The sequence below is a fragment of the Dromiciops gliroides genome, chromosome X (assembly GCF_019393635.1).
Source record: "Dromiciops gliroides isolate mDroGli1 chromosome X, mDroGli1.pri, whole genome shotgun sequence".
NCBI lineage: Eukaryota > Metazoa > Chordata > Mammalia > Microbiotheria > Microbiotheriidae > Dromiciops > Dromiciops gliroides.
Genome location: NC_057867.1, coordinates 62,356,281 through 62,373,558, shown reverse-complemented (window position 1 = coordinate 62,373,558; position 17,278 = coordinate 62,356,281). Strand labels below are relative to the sequence as shown.

Here is a 17,278-nt window from a genome sequence, read left to right as displayed (position 1 = left end):
CTAGGAGCACCACCAGCTGTCTGAAAACTCAGTTTATAAAGGATATTTTCCAGTAAAGAATGGAAGGCACAGCGAAGAGCACATACTCCCCAAAGAACATTTTAAAGGACTGCATCTCCGACAAAGCTTGCAATGAGCTAAGTAAAAGCAGCAAATGTCACTCAAGCATAGGATCTAGGAATTTGGAAACATTTGAGAGAATATGTAGAAAGCCCAAAGATTTGGCTTCTTCATGACAATGCTTTGATTGCTTCTAATCAAACAGTTTGGGATCAAAATCCATTATCTCCCAACTCAGTCACCTACCTTATTTACCAGGCTTGTCTCCAAGTGACTTGCTTATTTCCAGAGGAGAAACATTTGCCATTGCTGGGGACATCTAAAAGAATGTGAGGAGGCTCTAAAAAAGACAGTTCCCAAAGAAGAAGCCCAGAAAATGGTCTGAGAAATGGGAACACCTGTGGAGGAAGCGTGTGGCTCTCCAAGGGGGTCAACAAATAGTTGCAAAATAGCACAGCTCTCCAGGCACTTCTACAGTGATCCGATTCAACAGATCAAAGACTCACTGAGTGCCTACTAGGTACTAGGTGCTGGGGATAAGAAAAGCTCTGTTCTCATAAGGGACAATAGAAAAGGCAACATGGAGGACATAAGGCAAAGAGTACTATGTTTGAAGTTAGGAAATTTTATCTCAAATGCAGATTCTGCCACTTAATACCTGTGTGATCTTGGACAAATGATTCTCTGCACCTCCATTTCTTCTTCATGTATAAAATGAGGGGATTGGATTAGGCATTTTATAAAGGCTCTTTTTTCAGCTTTGACGATCTATGATTATCCAAGTCTAGACACGATTCCTGTCCTGAATGCCTTGAGGAGTACTGGGCATTTACAATAAAAGCCAAGACTCATGCAAACTCTCTGGAATGAGACATTGGATGGGTCCAAAAAAGAGCATAAAAAGGCAGAGAAACTGGCCAATTCTCTTGTCAGGGAACATTTCAGTGCCTGGGAATTAATAAACCATTGTTCAATATTTCTGTGCATCAAAGAGAAATGAGTTTCAACCATTTGCAAGACATACAAGGCATCTCATTATAGTATTGTGCTAATAAATATGTCGACCTTCCCAAACATCTTAGGTAGATTTACAAAGTCAGTTGTAAAAGCATCACTTGCAACAGTTGCCACTTAATCTAACCGGGGGCCAGAATGACTCTCCATTTACAGAAAGAAATAGGAAGGGCTTTCAACCTCTGGAGAGAATAAAGAGTTGAACAGTCCCTTGCCTCAGTGTCACTGCCTTGCTTTGCAATGTGACCTCACCAGGCCTTTTTTCCCTCTCTTTAACTGCTGACACCGTGAATCTGTTGACCTTTCACCAGTGACCTGTGTAATCAATAAACAACTCACAGTCTTTCTATGGCGCGGCCCCAAGCCCTGGTCTGTCCTTTCTGTGCCATTCCATTTGAACTCTTCCCCCAGATTCCTGTTTTGGGGCGAGTGGCCTTCGTGTATTGCCATGTAACCTTAAAACCCTACACACCTGTGGCATCTTCCACTTGGCCAGAAATCAGAAATGCCAGGGCTTCCAAGCCAGGGCAAGTGTTGGGCAGTTTGAAGCAGCTTGTTCTTCAGACAGGAACCAATACTTGTAGAAATCAACATTACAAGCAAAAGCAAAGTGTTTTTCAAGTTGGCCACTTCCTGAAAACTCACTCAACCTTAAGTGGGCAATAGACAACTGCTTATGGCTGCCCTTTCTGAGACGTAAGAGCGATGTTCTCTGCCACTTTGGGAGTCCAAAAGAGCCCAAAAAGGAGATGACAGCAGTGGAGAAAATACCAACCTTGTCACACGGGCCCTTATGACAAAACTGGATTCAGCCTGTCTATACTGCTGGGGCACTGGGCCATTTGAAAAGATATTTTTTAAAAATGTTCATTGACTTTCTCTAGCGCCATGCAACCTGCCATCTGCCAAAAAAGGGATCTCATCCAATCTGAAAAGGTTAAAAACAATTAGAGTTCTTGAGTTTCCAGGTAATCAAGAAGTAGAAGGACAAGGTGGAGAGTGATTGTATAACTGATGGATCAAAATAAAGATCTAAAATCAAATCCTAAAAACGTTGAGATTTTCACAGATTTAGAAAAAGAGTATCACAAACCTGAACTGAGAGACCAAGAAAATGAAGGTTGCTTAGGATCAGTCTGGCTGGGTTCCCAGGGTCTCAGACCACTCACCACAGGTCAGCAAACACACATTTCTAGGGCTGGCAAGGATATAAAAACACTTGGAGCACCCTGGAGAAAAGGGGTGTCTAAGTGGAGTTAGAATTGTTTACCACCATCAGTATTCCTGTTCAATTCCCTATTTCCTAAATCAGTCAATTTCCATTTGTGTTCACATCGGTGAAATGGAAGTAAACCCCAAAGTTTCTACCTCTTCCAACCCTTCCAGTTCCTAGCCCTTACTTCAACACACACAAAAAAGGGGGATTTTGAGGTGATTTATTCCTGCTAGCCCCAGAATTCCTGTACTGGCTCTCCTGAAAGTGTTGGGGCAGGGAAGACAATTGGCTTTGTTGACAGTTTCAGCAAACCATAGTCCTTTGTGGGAGGTCCAACTAGTTCTCTAACCCCAGCAGAACCCCAAACTTTGCTAAGTGGTTAAAAAACGGTGAGCAACCAACACTGGCATTCAAAGGGGCAAGGTAGAGGAGTGACCCTGTGCATAAAGCACAGAACATTGGACTAGTAGTCACAAGACCTGGGGTCTGCTCTTCTGCCAATGACTAGCTGTGTGACCTTGGGCAAGTACCTTCCCCTCTCTGTGTTTTTACCTATAGAATGAAGGGGTGGGACTAGATGATCTTTTCAAGCTCTGACAGTCCAGGTCTCTGACAATTTAAAGGTTTCTTAGAATGGATATCTATCTGCCCATTGGTAGATAATCCCAAATGAGATTATTGCCTAACCTCATTAGAAGAGGCTACTTTCTGGTAGTGACTGCTTGAAAAACTATAGACTGCTTCAAAAATCCAAGTGTGGAAAGATCCTAGAATTTGGAGTCCGAGGACCTAGGTTCAAATCTCGACTCAGATACTTATCAGCTGTATAACTCTTGGGCAAGTCCCTTCCCATCTTTTTGCCTCAGTTTCCACATCTATAAAATAATGGGGTTCAACTGGGGTCCTAAGGTCCCCTCCACTTCCATGTGTGACTATCTTAGATTCCCTCTCTATCAAGCTAAAGGTTGGGGAAGCCACCAAAGATCAACTGAACAGATAAACCACTTGGAGTCTTAAGTACCAATTTCAAGAAATGTTAGCTTTAGATCTTAATCTAAAGGCCTCTCATTTGTATGGCACTTAAGTGCTTTCACCACCGCCATCCCCGCTATTGGCATTAATTCTCATAACAAGAAACTCTGAAAAGACAGAAGTATACACTTCAAGTTGGGAAGGGCCCTGAGAAGTCATCTAGTTCAACTCCCTCCTTTTATAGATAAGGAAACTTTGGAGGCTCAGAGGAAAGTGCCTTACCTAAGATCACACACAAGGGAAGTAGTAGAAATAGAATTTGAACTCAGGACCTTTGACTTCAAGTCTAGTATTTTCTTTCCACTGCAGCATTCTTCCCACGTTCTACACATGGATGGAGATACTGGGGCCCAGGATTGTTAAGGAACTTGTCCGAGGTCACACAGGGAATCGGTGGCAGAGTAGAAACAAACTTGGGTCTTCCACCCCCTAGGTCAGGAAGAACTCTTCTTACAGAGTGACCTGAATAAGGAACATTTTGAGGTTTGCATCATATTTGTCTCCTCGCCCTACACACTACCTTTCCAACAAAACAAGATTGTATCGATAGAAAAAGTTACCCAATGAAGTTGGGGTTTTTTTAAGTGTGGTTTTAAAAAAGACAGAAGCATTTACTTTGGGGAGCAATAAGAATGAGGAGAAGCTAGAATGGCTAAGGCAAAAGTATGGCCTTAGTTAAAACCCCCTGAAAAAGTGCTCCTGGGTTTATTTTGTCTTTTAAAATTCATTTCACAGATCTCAGTGGGTTTATAACAACATAAACACATCCTGACAATGCTACTTATAACAGTAATAACTCACATTTAAGGTTCACAAAGCACTTGATATACATCATCTCATTTGATCCTCAGAACAACAAACGAGGAAAGAGAGGCTCATGGAGATTCGTGACTTACCCTTTGGTCACATAGCTACTAGTGTCAGAGGTGAAATTTGAACTTAGGTCTTCCTGACTCCAAGACCAGTAGTCTTCTGGCCTTTAGACCTTTCTAGCAACTTGCTTTTATGCCTGAACAAATTCTCTCAAGTCTGAGAAATGCAAATATTTGCAATGTTATTCCATAAATGAGATCAAGTCAGTGTGGTTGCTACCAACGGTTTTGCAGGATACAATTTCATTTGTATCCGTTTGCCTCTTCGTTCCCAATTGGCTAGACTGGCCCTGCTTTAGAAAGAGAAAAGAACAGGCAGATATAGCTACACATTTCTGAAGTGGGTCCAGAAAATTTTCTTTGAGAACTCATTCAATGAAAGTGTACAAACAAGCATTAAAAGAGGAATGTCATTTCCTAAAGAGCTACTCAACTCGATGTTGGGACAAACATAACCCAAATGCAATGCAGACATTGAGCTTTGGGCTCCAAAAGGAGATGGAAGGGAAAGCTAACACTAATATTTTTATTAGACAATCCTGTTTGGGAGCAGACGCCAATTTCCGCATTCAAAACTGTGAATGTGGATTCTCATGGCCTGCTTTCAACATACTGTTAACCTATTTAGCAAGCAACCAGCTATGCATTTCTGGGCTATACTGGAAGAAGACAGAAAAACAGAAGGCTTAATAAACCTTCGCCATTAGTGTCAGACTAAATCACTTGACCCCACAGCTCAAAAATACTCAGCCCATAAACCCCAAATGCTAATAAGACAGACATCTTTCCTCAATCCAGTCAGTTTCTTTTCCCTGAGTCCTAAGGAACACAGGCTGGGGCCTCATTGTAAATGCATGTGTCATTAGGCATGCCTCACTGGGGCTCCTGATATTTCAATAAAGGAGGAGGAGGAGGGAGCTAGTTTAAGAAAAGTGGCCCAAGTCTTGCTTCAGGCCTGTTCTGTGTCAGGTCACTGCTCCTGTTTGCTTGTGCTGAGCTAAGCTTCAGTTAACAAAGTGAACTTGAGATGTTCTCAAGTGTACGTGAACTGCTGCGTGTCATCCTCATCCCTGGATTCTCCTCTTGTCTACTGAGGCTGGCCTCTTCTACAACTGTCAGGTAATCTATTTCAAAGCAGGAAAAAAATGGCACAATCGGGATCAGAACTCCTTCCACACCTTCAATAGCACTGTTGGCTCAGATTTCTTGAAAGATAAATATTTAACTGCAGATTTTCAATCAAACACAAACATATTTCTGGGGTTGAAGATTAAGCCTGCTCAAGCTAGGAAAAAACAATATCGGTGCTGTGTGCTTCCCTGAGATAGTGCGATATCTTGGGAAAGCGCTGGGGATGCTGTCAGAAAACCGTGCTTGAATCCTGAATCGAATACTTCCTACCTGGGTGAATCTGAACAAGTCCCTTCCCTACTCCGGGCCTTGTTTTCTGGATCTATAAAACGAGGGGGTTGCACTATATGATCTCTAGGATCCCTTGGGGCTCTGACACTCTACAATCTTATGACTCACTCTACCAATTTCAGAGCTACAGACTCTTGGAAGTTTTATCCACTGTTTTACTTTTTGTCATATAACCCAAACAACTGGGAATAAGGGCATACCCATAGAAAACTCTGAGGACAAAATTTTACATGAATGTATCCACTGAGTCAATCATTATCATTCGTTCATCCTGCCTTATGATTTTTTTCTTTCTGCCTCTATCACTTTCCCTTTGTCCATGTTAAGTAGCTCAGAGCTATTAGAGTGAGTGGGTGTAATAAAAGAGGTCATCTACTCACTGTGTGCTTCAGTTCAGTTGAGGGCCAGTCAAATCCCCTTGGCTGGTATAACTTTGGTATATACAAACTATAATGCTCTGACACATCTTTACCTTTAAAATAGTAGTGAACTCTCTGGAGGTTTATGAAATTCATTTCATATTCATTTAAGAAACCCATCATGTTATCAGATTGTATCTTGGCTGGCTTTCACTTGGGCATTGGAAGTTATACGATTCCACCTTCTGTGTTCGAGACTCTGCTAGCCATTAAAATATAGCCCGGCTCTCAAATGATTATGGGCTTATACTCAAGACTCAGGCTCAAGCCAAGCAAAGCCCTAGAGCTCAGCTGTGCAGAAGGAATTTGTGCTGTCAACATGTCCTATTGTAGGGGCTTACGGCTAGAGTCAACCAAATCTTTCTGAGCTATGCAACTGAGGTAGAAAAAAAAATCTGCCAGGCATGGCCCTGCCTGCCAGCAATTGATCTTTCCTCTCATCCACTTGATTGGTAAAGTTTTACTAAGGGGGTGACCCTGAATATGAATAGGAAGGCAGAGAAATCTGGAAAACTAGTCTAAGATAATGCTATGAAAACCGAGGTCCATAGGGGTATGGAAAAAGACACCAGGACCAGAGGGTTCAAAGGCTAAGGAACATCGAGCCTTTAAAATGACCTTTTACCTCCAACCAAGATAGCATAAATGACAGACTTACTTTGAGGAACTCCTAGAAGGGAAGGGGAAGATGAAGTTAAGTAGTTTTAAGAGGAGGTTCTAGAATGAATCAAGAATAAAGAAGCTTAAAATCAAGGGCAGGAATGAGATATGCCCAAAAGGGAGAGTTAAGTTAGAATGAGAGAGACCCAAGGATGCTTGAAATGTCAGAAATAAAGCAACAGCCACATGGCAACGCACGGTTGAGAACTGGATTGATGGAGTGGGACAGAGTCTTGAGGAGGTAAGAGGGGGAAAGAAGAGTTTGAGATGTTAGTTTTAAGCGACTGGAAGGCAAGTTCTTGATTGGTGAGGGAAAGGATCAGGATGACACAAAGGCTATGAAGGTGATAGATAATGATGAAACAGAGGGAGAAGTCAGGAGAACTTTGAAATACTCAATAGCTATAAAGGACACTTAAATTCTTCTTTAAACCTGTGTGTGTGTGTGTGTGTGTGTGTGTGTGTGTGCGTGCGCATGTGTGTGCATGTGAGTTAATGATGTTAAGTATGGGGATTCAAAACTTCTTTATATCTGTTGTGTACTTGTGTATACTTGTGTCAGATATGAAGACACAGAACCCAGAAACTACTTCTTTCACTGAGTTAAAAGAAAAAAAAACCCTAGGGATGTCAATTTGGTGCCAAATGAAGTCTTGTCTACAGAATAAGCATTTCTGATTTCTCTTATTGAAAGTCTATGTTGCCACTGATAATGTATTCTGGTTTTTCAAACATGTTTCCGTGTGCTTTTAAAGCTCTTGACTTTTCATAAGGTTCTGAATCATACGCTTTTAATGGCTGACTTTATCTTCACATCATTTTTCGTCAAATTTAGGGATTTACAAAGCAAACAAGCCAGTTAAACAAAGCTAATTACATTCACCAGCGACATCCTTGCTTTTCCCCCTCAGTGCCCGGTGATTTCGGCTCCTGGTGCTCTGATAGCTGCTGACAGCTTGCTGGGACAGAAGAAGGAAGTAGGTCAGAGTAAGCCAGGGTCAGCAACAGAGAATCCCATTAGACAGGCTTAGAGGGCAATCCTGAAATCGAGGAAGTGTGTGATGTAGTGACAACGTCCCAGACACATAACAGCCAGCCTCGGGACAGCCTCCGGCAGAACTTGTACATTTATCGGCGAGTCATTATAATGACCCCAGATAGAGCTTCTCCAGTTGATTTGTGATTCCTAAGAGGTTCTGCAGAAACCAAATGACAAAAATGGACTTGCAGTTAGCAAGATTATTCCAGACCACAGGCAATATACCACGAGCTACTCTTGCAATGTGACCCTCTAACTTATAGTGCAAGCCTAGTTTCTAGGGGGAAGGGGGAGCAATCTCTTAATATCTACAAAATATGGCTGGGGATGGGGAGGAGGGGGAAGGGGAGGGAAGAGAGGGGCAGTTATTCAGTTCAATTCAATAAACATTCATTAGGTGCCTACTATGTATAAGACATTGGGGCTCTAAGGCAAAAATGAAAAGGCATCTGTCTTCAAGGATTTCATAGGCTAGCATTGATTTTTTTTTAAACCAAACTGAACCAAACCCAAATCAATACATAAAAATGGAACCCTTTTGGTAAAGATTTCTGTCAAGGTGAGTCATTTTAGAAATCTAGACCAATTGGGGCTTCAGCCAAAGGGTTTCAGGCCCCCTGTGCTCAACAGGGTACAATTCCTCCAAGGAAGTTGTGGCATTTTCACCTTTAAACAGGAATAGTGGTCCTGGCAATAAGGTCTTTGACACCTCTACGACAGCCAATGTATTGCAATGGCATTAACAAGGTCCAAAATGTTAAATCCTTCTGGGGGAAAGGATGATTTAAAACAAAAAGGATAACCAACTTCCAAGTTAGAAAAAATAACAATCTGGGTGAATGATGTTGGAATAGAAACCCCTCCCCCCCAGAAGGTTTAAGAAAATGCCTTGTTACATCAAAGCATAGATTCCCTTGGAAGAGACATTTACAAGGAAACCCATGATTTTCATAGGACTTTTTTAGTGGAAACTCCTGCACAACCAAGAATTTAACTAAACTTTCAGTCTCAAAAAGGTTGGTTCCTTTCATTGTATTATCATATTCTATTTCTTCATAAGAAGAAATTGGTAAGAAGCTCATGGATCTGCTTGTTTATGTAACTCCCTCCCAAGAACCTTTAGGTCAATGAAAGCTGCAAACTCAGCAGCCTAAATTGATACTGGATTTGTTGGGTTGGAAGGGAAAGCCTTGAATCTCAGCTCTCTGGGGGTGTCTGGACTATGGCCCCCAACACACAGAGTTTGAGTTGCTTCGACAATCATACCCATCAAACCATTCCTATTTCAATGACAGGGAGCAATTTCTCTGGCTTCCACAGTGTTCATTTTTGCAAATTTGTGGCTCAGATTGAAATAGGAGGATAAAACTGGTGTGGTATCTTGATAAAGTGATGGGATTCAAGTTAACAAGATCTCGAGTTCAAGCTTTGACTCCGATGGTCTCTGGACAACCACGGGCAAGTCATGAACCTCTCTGATCCTCAGAGCTCCTCATGTTTTGTCTACTAAACTATAGACAGATGACATATTGACCCTATCTCAGAAAATAGGTATGCATTGACAGGATTCATTGGAAGCTCCCACGAACACCAACACAAACAAAATGCTTCCTTTGGGTCTGAGGGCCATACAGATGGGCAATTCACTGAGAGTGCACAAATAAACCAATGTTTCAAAAATAAAGGCGTTTGGACTAGTAAAGTTGTTTGGATCATTTTAGAATGTTCATTTTATTGCCTGTACTTGCAAAAGCCAAATCACAACTTGGCAGGGCCCAGAACATCCCTACCCATTGTCCTTGGAGGAGAATAACAAGAGTAAGTCAGGCACTCGTAGAACTCTGCTTTTCTCTTCAAAACCCTTTGTAAAAATTAAATAAGCAACTCATGCAAAGTCTTCCATAGTCTCCAAGCTACCTTTTCAAGCCCACCTCACATCATTCCCCTTCTAGTGCTCTAGGATGCAGCCCAGGTGGACAGCTCATGCTTTCCCACTTCTGTTCTGTGTGCAGTCTTTCAATTCTGTGCCTGTAAGGGACTTCCCCTACATCCCAACCCTGTGCCATTCTTCTTATTCTTTAAAGGCCTAGCTTGGATGCCATCTTCTCCATGAAGCCTTCCATGATTCCCTCCCTTCTTGATCTTCCAGTCCACGCCATTCTAACCCTCTTGTATTTATCTCATTGGAACATGCATTATGCTCATTTCTATTAAGCCCTTATTCCACCCCTCCTGTACATCAAACCAGATGATAAATATGACCTTGGGCAAATTACCTTTCTGGACCTCATTTTTTTTTCACCCATAAAATAGGGACCCTAAATGGTAAGGGAACTTGAGATCATGCCATCTTAGTATCAGCTGAAGGAAATGGGGCTATTTAGCCTAGAGAAAAGAAGACCCGGAGAATAGGAGATAGCTGTCTTGAAGAATTTGAAGGGTTAGCATGTCTAAAAAGGACTAGACTTTTTCTGCTTGGCCACAGAGGGCATATTTAGGAACAGTGGGTATCAATTTCAAAGAAGCAAATTTCTGTTTGAAGTAAAGACAACTAGGTGGCACTGCAGTAGATAGAGTGCTGGGCTTGGAGTCAGGAAGACTCATCTTAAGTTCAAATCCAGCCTCTGACACTTACTAGCTGTAAGTCACCCTGGGCAAGTCACTTCATCCAGTCTTTCTCAGTTTCTTTATGTACAAAATGAGCTGAAGAAGGAAATGGCAAACTACTCTAGTGTCTCTGCCAAGAAAACCCCAAATGGGGTCATGAAGTATCTGACAAGACTGAACAAAAACAACAAAAGTGAACTGGGTTGATATAGGAAGGAAGTAGGTTTCCCCTCAATGGGGGTCTGCCAGCAGAATCTAGATGACCACTTGTGTTCGGAATGTGGTAGCAAGGACGATTCTGATATAGGTATTCACCTACACGACTCCTAAAGTCTCTTCTAACTTAGAAATTCTGTGACTAAACCATCTCTAAGAAGACCTTAGACTGAGCTATAGATGTATGATTCCATGATTGTATTTTTTTTATTCTTTTCCAAAGTAGGCTTGTTGAAGTATTGAAACCGGGCAATTTCCCCAAGTGAGGGGTGGTGAGGGTGGCATCTAAGTTAGGTTCAAACCCAAAGGAGGCAGAACAATTCTAGGTCTCACTCGAGGGCTAAAGACTTAGGGTTAGTACCAAGAATACAGTCATTCTAACCTCCAGCTTTGAGTCTAGCTTTCCTGAGTCTACCCACTAATAGCCCAAGCCAGCATGTGCTATCAATGGCAAAGAGCCTACCCACCTTCAGGTGAGTAGGCAATAAGCATTTTTCCCAAGACATCTAGCTGATGAAAAGGCAAAGTTAAAAATACATCGAACAAATCGGAGCAAGTACTACAGAGGACCTTTGGCCACAGGGAAAAGCGGAAGCTCTCGCGCAGCACTAAAATCTAAAATGGATTGTACGCATTTGCTAAAAATCAATGTAATCTGAAAGTAAGTGAATACTCTGAAGGCAAACTGACTGATGTCTCAAAGGGCCCTCTACCAGAGCTTCCATTCCTTGACCAAAATGTTTTTCATAGTCTTGCCTAAGCTATTTCACTCAATGCCACCATGAAACTTCCTTTTCCCATTATCTATGACCACCAAGGGATCATATTTCAAAGTTTCAGGGCAACCTATGTCAATGGCTTACTGATGCAACCTCCATAGCCCATTTCCCAAATTGGGTTATGAGCCATGTGAAAGGAGGTTCCATGAGAACCCACCACCACGGCCGGCGACACTCTCCCCCTGAAAACACTATCTAGTGACATAGGAACAAAAATTATGTGCAACAATTTTTTGCTCTTTTTTTTTGCTCCCAAATTCCCCTGCCCTGCCCTATCCCCATCTCCCCCCTCCCCTGCTCTTTATCCTAGAGGTAAATAGCTCCAGATTTCTTCACACTAGAATTCCTGGGCTCCACAGATATTTTTCAGGCCCCAGTCTTCTGTGACCGGATCAGTTGGGGAAAATACTGCAGCTGAGGATCTTTCTAAGTTCCCTTCTAATTCTGAAGCCTAGCTCCTATAATAAAAAAAGCTCAGAGAAATCCTGGGGGAAAGCACTTTGTGAAATTCAGCGCTCCCTGTCATGTGACTGCCTTCTCCTCAAACTTTCAGATCTTCCTAGGGGCTTACCTTCCTTCCCACTGAGGAGGAAAAAAAGAGGTTCAAAAATCTGGTTTTGAACCAGTTACTTACTTCATGCTAACCAAGCTGCAGAGTCCACTGGCTTTCTCCTTTCTTTGCCTTTGGAGCAAGCATTTCAGGCCAAACTGCCTCCCAGTTTCATGGTTCAAATTTAGCCTGCCAATTGCTAATTAGCAAAGTGGAATCCATTGTATCCAGAGGGCTTTTCTTACCCAAGGCTGGGATCTCTGTAAGACTGGAGAGGCAGACCCAATTCTCAGAGATAAGGGGGCAGGGAACGGCCACAAAACTGTGTTAGTCTCAAGGTATTTCTAGATGGATGAACCTATCCAGAAGCAAGATCCAATTTGCTTGAATCACAAAGAAAATGCTTCCCCTGCCCCACCCCCTGAATCAGACTACTTTTGATAGCCCTCTCAGATGTAGTAGGGGCTCTGGCAAGCAGCAGAGGAAACAGCAAAAAGCCACAATTGTGCAAGAACACCGGGACTCTCCCATGGGGGGGGTTACTACTGCTTGCCTAGCTTGTCTCCCAGGGCTACTGTGAAGAAACTGCTCTGTAAACCATAAAACATTTTTTTTAAAAAAAGGAGGAGTTGTCATCAGTATTCTGAAGTAGCAGGAACAGGGCGCGATAGAGAAAAAGCAAAAAGCAGCAAAAAACTAAAGAAGAATGCGATGTCTGGTGGGTTGTAAGCAAAGCCAAGGAAGGTGGGTATCTAGGGATGCTCCTCCAAGCTTGGCAAATGGAATGGTACGATGGGGAGAACGCTGGATCAAGAAACTGGACACCTGGAATCCATGTGACAGATCAGCCCCTAGCTAGTTGCAGGACCCCAGGCAAGTCATTTCCCCATTTTAGGCCTCAGTTTCTCCATCTGCAAAATGAGAGGCTTGGACCAGATATCCTGTAAAGGTCCTTCAAGCTCTAAACATATGCACTCCTGCATCTATGAGTCATGAAAACTAGAAAAAATGGTTTTAATAGCACCTTAGAAAACTGATTTCATTGAGTAAAGACAGGTCTACTTCCCTTCACCTGTTTAGGCTAGGAGAACTACTCACCATGATGGAAAGGTATATTAAATGGTCTTGAGGATCCCAAAATAAACAGTTACTTCTCACTTACAACTATGTGTAATGAGCCTTTTTGCCGCTACTAAGGGAGACCAGCTTGAAGAATCTCCACCTACCCACTTTGCCCCTCCAAAAAGCCACCATATCAGTTTCTCATCCCTGGAGACCCAAATCTCTCTAGTGAATGCCAGTCCTATATTGCTCACTGACCGTTATACATTTCTAACCTGATGCCTTGTAGGCATCTCAAACCCAACATGTTTTGAGGCATTATTATTTTTTGGGGGGAGGCAATGAAGGTTAAGTGACTTGTCCAGGGTCACACAGCTAGTAAGTGTCAAGTCTCTGAGGTCACATTTGAACTCAGGTCCTCCTGAATCCAGGGCTGGTGCTCTATCCACTGTGCTGCTTAGCTGCCCTACAAACCCAACATGTTCAACATAGAATTTATTATCTTTCTTCTAAAGCTCACCCCTCTTCAGAATTTACTAGTGACTATTGAGAGCACCATCATCCCTCCCTGTACCCTAGCTTTGCAACCTCAAGTCATCCTCAATGCCTCACTATCCTTCGCCCATATCAGTTGCCAAATGTGGTAGTTGCCATTTTTACCTTAACAGCATCTCTCATAACCAACCCCTTCTCTCTATACACAAAGCCACTACCCTAATGGAGGCCCTTCATCACCTTTCGCCAGGACTACAGCAATGGCATCCTAAGTGGTCTCCCTACCTTGTTTCTCCCCATTTTGGTCCATCCCGCATCCTCTAGCCAGAGTAATTTTCCTAATCAACCATTCAACCAAACAGCATTCATTAAGCACCTACTATGTTCCAGGCGTTGTCCTAGGCAGCAGGGATAAGAATACAAGGAATGAAAAATATCCCTCCACACAAAAACCCTACATTCTAACAGGGGAGACAAATACATATATAAGAATGTGCAGAATGAACATAAAGAAATACAGATTAATTAAATACAGGGTAGCTTGGGAGGTAGGGCACAAGTAGATGAGGGGAATCAAGAATGTATGACAGTTATTGAACTGTGTCTTTAAGAAAAGAGAAAGTTTGTAAGTGGTAGCAGTGAGGAGAGAGGGCATTCCAGATATGGAATGTCTTGGGGACCAAAGAGGGAGCATTATGTGTGAAGAACCTTGGCTGGATTGCAGTGTGGGAGAGGGGGACTAATGTCCAGTGATGCTGGAAAGACATCTTGGAGTCACATTGTAAAGGGCTTTAAAAGCTAAGCAGAGACATTTATTTATATATGATCTTAGAGGCAATAGGGAGCCATTGGAGTTGAGTGAGGAGGGAAATGACAAGGACTGTGTTTAAGGAAAATCACTTTGGCATCTGTGTGGAGAATGGGCTGGGGAGAAACTGGAGGCAGGGAGTCCAAGGAGGAGGCCACTGTGGCAGTCAGGGTGAGAGGGGATGAGGACCTGAACCAGGTGCCTCATTCCTGGTGTCACGGGGTGCAGAGCACCCCAGAACTTCTCTGGGGGCACATCAAGGAACCTTCTCCTTGAGAAACTAAACCAGAGGACAGATAACGCCTAGAGAGATAAGCTGAACCAAATCAGACTGAGCTAGCTTCAGATTCCTACCCTTCATCCCTGGGGAGATAAGTTTGGGTGTGGCTGCGGCCTTTGTGTTCTGAAGAGGGATCTGTAGCCACCCCTCACCCAATTCCTCTAGTCACTACCAGTGGGGGATGGTCCTCCACTCCTCACCCAATTCCCCCAGCTACCACCAGTGGGGGATGGTCCTCTCTCACTAAAGGAACTTTTCACGGGCAGATGGTCCACCCCCATCAGTCCTCTATAAAAGTACCTTCCAGTCTCCTGTTCGAGGAGATTTGGTACCTCTGAGCCATGTGCTTTATGCCAATCTCCCCATGAAAAGTCCAAGGATTTCTTTCATGGTTTCCCTCCCCCCACCCTTCCCTTCCCTTGGCCCTAAATAAACTACCACCTTATTCTAACTACTTTTGTGTGCAAGACGATGTAATTCTTTAAAGAGGAATTCTTAAGAACCCCAACCCTACCCCGTACCCCATTTCCCCCCATAACACTGGGATAAATTCCCTTTTCACCTCTCTCACTTGGAATCCCTGGTTTACTTCCAAGTTCAGTCCAGCTACACTCTCCCCAAACTCCCTTGTATTCATTTTGTATATAGCCCTTCTATATTTAAATAGCTCCCAGTTAGCACAGAAGCTCCCCGAGGGCAGGAACTGTTTCATTTTTGTCTTTGTCTCCCCAGTTCTTTGGTGCTCAGCCCACAGCACTCACTTTACAGATGTTTGTTGATTGATTTCTAAAGGATTGCCAGGCCAGGCTTCCTGCAGCTAAACCCTAACCTAACTAGAAATGTCTATGGGCACTCTAGAATTCTTTCACAGTGACAGGGTTTGAAACCACATGACTAAGTCTTTAGAGGAAAATGACTGTGAAGACACTTTTGGAAATAAAAAGGCAGTGAAAAGGACAGAAAGAGATAAGAGGATGAGGGAAGGAAGAGGGGTTGTCAGAATCTAACAGAGGCCAACCTCAACTCCAGAATGCTACTCAGATCCAGAAGGCAGCACCCTCCTGGGTTTGTAGTGACTGATTCAACACTGGGAGGATCTTCTGTGTTGGCTACTGCTGTCTATTATAGGTCTATGATATAGAAATCATAGCACTAGAGTTGGAAGGGATCTTGAAGGCCAGTTAGTCCAACCCCCTCATTTGGCAGCTGGGGAAACTGAGGCTCCAAGAAGAGCACTGACTTGCCCAAGGTCACACGGGGCTTATGTGGCAGGAGTGGGATTTTGAACCTCAGTCCTCTGATTTCCAAGCCAGTACACTTTCCACCAACCATCCCGCCATCCCTACAATTAGGACTCCAGAAATAAACATTAGCTTTGAGAGCAAATAAAAGTTCCTGCCTCATTCCAGCAAATCCTCTTTGAACAGGAGGGATTCTAGAATGGCTACATGTTATTTGATGGGAAAATACTGCTGAGTGGGGCTGGCTAGGCTTCGGAAGAAAGAGGAGGACAACCCAGAATCCTTTTCTCCCTCACCCCAAGGCAATCCTCTCCAGCAGAGGCCAGCCCTTCTATGTTAAAACTATCCCCTTGAAGAAATAAATACAAAAGCTTTTATTCCTGTGAAAATGCAAATAACTGGGGGGGGGGGGGGAAGAGGGGCAGCTTTAAGCTGCCTACAATCTTTTCTACCTTAGTGTGACAGAAGGATCTGCTAGCTTTCTTTGATAGGGAAGGGTATTGATTGTATCCTTTTATATCAAACTTAGACGGGGGCCCTTCCAAGTCTAGGGGCACCTAGTGCCACTATATAGCAGCATTCCCGGATTGCTCCAGAAGGTTGAAAGCAATTCAGGTCGGTGAAAAAGAATTCTGAAGGAGAGTTAGGAGATCCATAGTCTACTAATGGCGATGCTACAGACTTTCTGTGTGACCTTGGGTGTGTCACTGCTTCATTTTGGGTCCTAGAGGAGGTTATCTTTCTGAAGGCCCTTTCAGTTCAGATGTTACCTGAATCTCTGATCATTGTTAACCTTGCCATTTCTCAGAAACACTCATTTAATGACCAATACCTTAAGAAAAACAAATCATGAAGGCCCAGATGGTTGAGTGCAGTGGGTACTGCCCAAAAGCAAGGAAAATAGTCCTCTTGCTTCAGTTGCCTATCTAGCTGTCCATATGCAGAGCAGGTATTTCACCTTACATGACATCTCTGCTTTTAAGACTAGAGGCTGAGAGTTAGAAAGTTATAGCTTTGGAGTCAGAAGAGACCTTAATAGATTATCCAGTCCATTTTACAGATGAGGAAACTGAGGCAAGTAACTTGCCCAAGGCCATACAGACAGTAGGTAGCAAAACCCAGATTTAAACCCAGGTCTTTAAGACCCTGAACTCAGTGTTTTTTCTACTACACCAGGAATGCTTAAGCACACAGATGGAGGAATAGCAAGACAATTTGGGGCATCTAGGAGGCACAGTGGATAGAAAACTGGGCTTAGAGTCAGGAAGTTGTTGCTGTTGTTGTCATTGTCATCGTTGTCTAGTCAATTAGTTGTGTTGGACTCTTCATGATCCAGTGGACCAACTGTCCATGTGGTTTCTTTGGCAAAGATACTGGAGTGGTTTGCCATTTCCTTCTCCAGGGGATCCAGTGGATCCATTTTGTCAGACAATCTGAGGTTAAGGGGATTTGCCCAGAGTCCAAGGCCCAGTTTTCTATCCATTGAGCCACCAACTGTCCCTGGAG

General features: G+C 43.2%; 1 protein-coding gene across 3 annotated transcripts in view; it reads right to left on the bottom strand.

Annotated features, from left to right (window-relative positions):
* MAMLD1 (mastermind like domain containing 1) overlaps window positions 1-17,278 on the bottom strand; it is a 660,207-nt gene that overhangs the window by 91,037 nt on the left and 551,892 nt on the right. For 2 of the 3 annotated variants that reach the window (XM_043974332.1, XM_043974333.1), the window contains one exon: window positions 7,573-7,891. The exons of the other annotated variant lie outside the window; for it this stretch is intronic. In XM_043974332.1, coding sequence (XP_043830267.1) covers window positions 7,573-7,587 — 15 coding nt within the window. In that variant the 5' untranslated portion in view covers window positions 7,588-7,891. The remainder of the gene's footprint in view (window positions 1-7,572; window positions 7,892-17,278) is intronic. 3 annotated transcript variants of the gene reach the window in all.